The 3,479-nt window shown below is 45.7% G+C and overlaps 1 protein-coding gene across 2 annotated transcripts; it reads right to left on the reverse strand.

Annotated features, from left to right (window-relative positions):
* Window positions 1–481: 481 nt before the first annotated feature.
* On the reverse strand, window positions 482–3,269 carry gpr45 (G protein-coupled receptor 45). Of its 2 annotated transcripts, none has more exons than XM_037239875.1 (3): window positions 3,069–3,269; window positions 2,180–2,281; window positions 482–1,789 (listed from the first exon to the last, which is right to left on the reverse strand). In XM_037239875.1, exon 3 carries the CDS (start codon window positions 1,707–1,709, stop codon window positions 549–551), a length of 1,161 nt encoding a protein of 386 aa, XP_037095770.1. In that variant the 5' UTR covers window positions 1,710–1,789; window positions 2,180–2,281; window positions 3,069–3,269; the 3' UTR covers window positions 482–548. The 2 variants fall into 2 exon arrangements, with proteins under 2 accessions (XP_037095770.1, XP_037095771.1); XM_037239876.1 differs by lacking the exon at window positions 3,069–3,269 and adding an exon at window positions 2,478–2,571.
* Window positions 3,270–3,479: the final 210 nt, after the last annotated feature.

Here is a 3,479-nt window from a genome sequence, read left to right on the forward strand (position 1 = left end):
AACCATTTACAATCACATTCATACTGTATGTACGTATCTACAACCAAGTCAGTGTCTCCCAAGCAAGATTTTCCCAGTAAAAATAACCATAACCAATACTAAAAATCACTCTATTAATCTAATACTCATCCCTTACCACCACTGTGACTCAACGTACAAAACGGCAGCTCATCAACGATTGTTCACAAACGAGAGAGAAATGTTTACATTGGACAAGATGAAGTTGTTTTGCTTCACATCTGTGTGAAGCTGCCAATATGAAGGAAACATTTTGGACTGGGCTATGTTGTTTGAACGTACTGCAGAGACGTTAGAACGTACTGCAAAAGTCACTCAACGTCATTTGAACGTATTGACAAAGTCGTTCAAACATACTGGTGAAGTCGTATTTCGCCTACTTTTCACCAACTCGTTTTGAACAACTTAGTAGTACATCAAATATACTTTTCGATCGAATGACATAGCCCAGACCATTTTTTTGACTTCACACTGGCAGTTCCGCACTTCTGTAAATCTGAGACAAAAAATCCCAGGACAATTTGTGTCCTTCATACAGCCGACTGAGTCTCGCTGCAGACATAGATGTTGCTGGGTCGCACTCTCCTTCGGCTGCGGCCACCGACCCTGGGACACAGGCGGCAGCTTTTGGGAAAGAACTCCTGGCAGGCTTCCCGGAACTTTCGGATCCTCCAACAGTAAATGATGGGGTTGAAAACTGTCTTCAGGTAGCTGAGCCACAGAGCACCGATGCTGATTGGGTAGAAATTGGGGCTGAAGTAGAACTGGCGGCTGAAGACAGCCAGCAGGCTGACCACGGTGTAGGGCAGCCAGCACACGGAGAAACCCACAAAAAGGATGAGGATGGTCGTGAAGGCACGGGTCTTGAAGCTCATGTCCACCTTAATCTGCGGGGGTCTCTGCAGACCGATGAGTCTCATTTTGCTGACTTGGTTGAGGGCCGGCAGGCAGGAGGGCTCGCTGGCGTGGCTGTGGACGCGTAGGGTGTTGCGTCGCACCGTGTTCAGGATACACATGTATGAGTAGAGCATGACCGAAAAGGGGGCGAAGAAGACCGCCACCGCCAAGAGGACGGTGTAAGCCCGATCGGCCACCGACTCGCTGTATCCCAGCACGCACTGCGGGACCCAGACCACCCCTGCACCCGCCGTGCCCGTCCTCCAGCCCACGATAGACGGTAAGGACACGCACAGACTAAGCAGCCACGAGCCTGCGATCAAAACCTTCGCCCTGTGTGGGGTCAACTTGTCCTGACGCTGCACGATGATGAGGAAGCGATCCACGCTGATGATGAGAAGTATGGAGACCCCCTCCAAGACAAAGAGCCAATAAAGCATGATGGAGGCGCGGCAAAATCCGCTCCCGAAGCTCCAGTCGGTGCTCCCCAGCGTGACGGCGGTGAAGGGCATGCAAAGGAGCGAGAGCATAATGTCGGAGAAGGCCAGCGTGGCCAGCAACAGGTTGATTGCGGAGCGCATGGCCGGTTTCTGGTAGACGATCAAACACACGATGGAGTTGCCCAGGAAACCAATGGTAATCATGAAGATCATAATAGCCGCCAAAGTTACACGCAGGGTGACCGATATGAGAGGAGTTCCAGGTTCGGATGGTGGACTACCGGTGGCCTGATTAGCATCGTCCGGCTCCATGAAGTCACATCCTTCCAGCAGGCTTTCATTGCAAAAAGCCATCGTGGCACTTTATCAGCAAATACTAACGTGGGTGAAGTGTGAGAGCTCCGTCAAAGGCATAGCAACAGTTTGTAATCCATCTGAAACACATCAAGAAAATAGACCACACTTAGATTAGTCGAGAAACTGTCATTGGTCATGAAAGTCAAGGTTTAAAATCAGGTGAACCATGTGATGTCTCCCAGCCAATCAATAAAGACATCTAACAAACATACCCGCTTGACTATACAAAATATGGTTCTCGTTACCTTGACCAAACTTAAACATCATGACAGCCCCAGAAGAAACATATATAGATATAGAATACAAAAAAAGCAAGCTGTTAGATTATTTTGTACAAAACTGAAGAAAATGTATTGTCACACGAGACAGATGTGCATCTCAGTGGCTTTAATTCGGTTGATTATTAACAGTTGAGCCAGCACCTTCCTTCCTCCCACCCGTCACACAATACGTGTCATTACTCACACCTCCAGACAATCGAGGATGCTTCAGGATCAGATCAAATCCGGATGAGACGTAGAGGCGGAGCACAAACAGGACGTGTCTGTTACCATGGTGGATGCCAGCATCTGGGAGGGGAAGGAAGGAAGAGGCGCTTATAAATATGAACTGTTAAGCACATGTGTCAAAGTCAAATTGTCATAATGGCAAGGAATCCCACCGCCAACCTATAAATGTATCGATGTTATTCCTTATATTTACAGGGTTGTACCCAAACTAAGGTGAAAACTGATGTATTATGTAATAGTTGAACAAATCCCCAACCTCAATATTAGTCATCCTTATTCACACACCAGAACAAAGAATAAGCATTAAAATAACATGACAAATAACAGCTTTGCTATTGCGACATTCTTACACAAAACCCTCTCCAAAAGCGCTGCATAGTTTTGCTGCTGTTGCCACGGCAACAGGATTAGCAGCTCCATGGCAACAAGCATCCCATATACTCGTGTTTCCACGACCAAATATTTTCTATAGCACAGCCTACTACTGCCAACTTTATGATTACGCACAAGGTCACCTGATCTTGTTGGACTCGAACAGTAACTAAATTTATGTATTTATAAATAGGAAGCGCTTGCTTATCATTCATAGGATTAAAATAAGCACGTGTGAAATTGCCTTAAATTAGATGATATCTAAAAATCCGAGATAGTATCTAATAACTGTGCCTACATAAAATGAAGTCAAACACAATAATGCAGGTTTTTTCTCACGATGGCCTTGGGGGGCCTATTTTGTCTCCGTTTTATAATTTCACCTGGTGGGGAATATGGGGGGTGCAATAGCACCTACGTGGACAAATGTGTATTCAGTATATGAACAAATAAAATAAAATAAAAATAGACCCACCTTGAAGTGTTCACAGTGGAGCCCTGGTGACAGCATCCTGATTCGACTCCTCAGTAATACGTGAAGTGACTGGCCCCCACTCCGTTGCATATACCTAAAATCTAAATTAATCACGATGAATAGAAATATCCCGAGGAGAACATTTCGGAGCGGGCTCGGTCGTCAGCCTGCCGCCTGCAGACGATGCAGACGCCACACAAAGCAGGTGGACGCACATTTAAAGGAACAGTGCGCGCATGTCTTAAAAAAATACACACACACACCAACACAGCCACTTGGTTTGTTGTTGTTGTTTTCCTTCTGCTTTTCGAAGTAACTGAGTAAGTTTGGATTCCAAATCAATGTATGAGCACCTCATATTATATACAGTAAAAGCTACAAAACAAACTGACAAATAACTCGTTTTCAAAT

Source organism: Syngnathus acus, chromosome 21 (assembly GCF_901709675.1).
Source record: "Syngnathus acus chromosome 21, fSynAcu1.2, whole genome shotgun sequence".
Taxonomy (NCBI): Eukaryota; Metazoa; Chordata; class Actinopteri; order Syngnathiformes; family Syngnathidae; genus Syngnathus; species Syngnathus acus.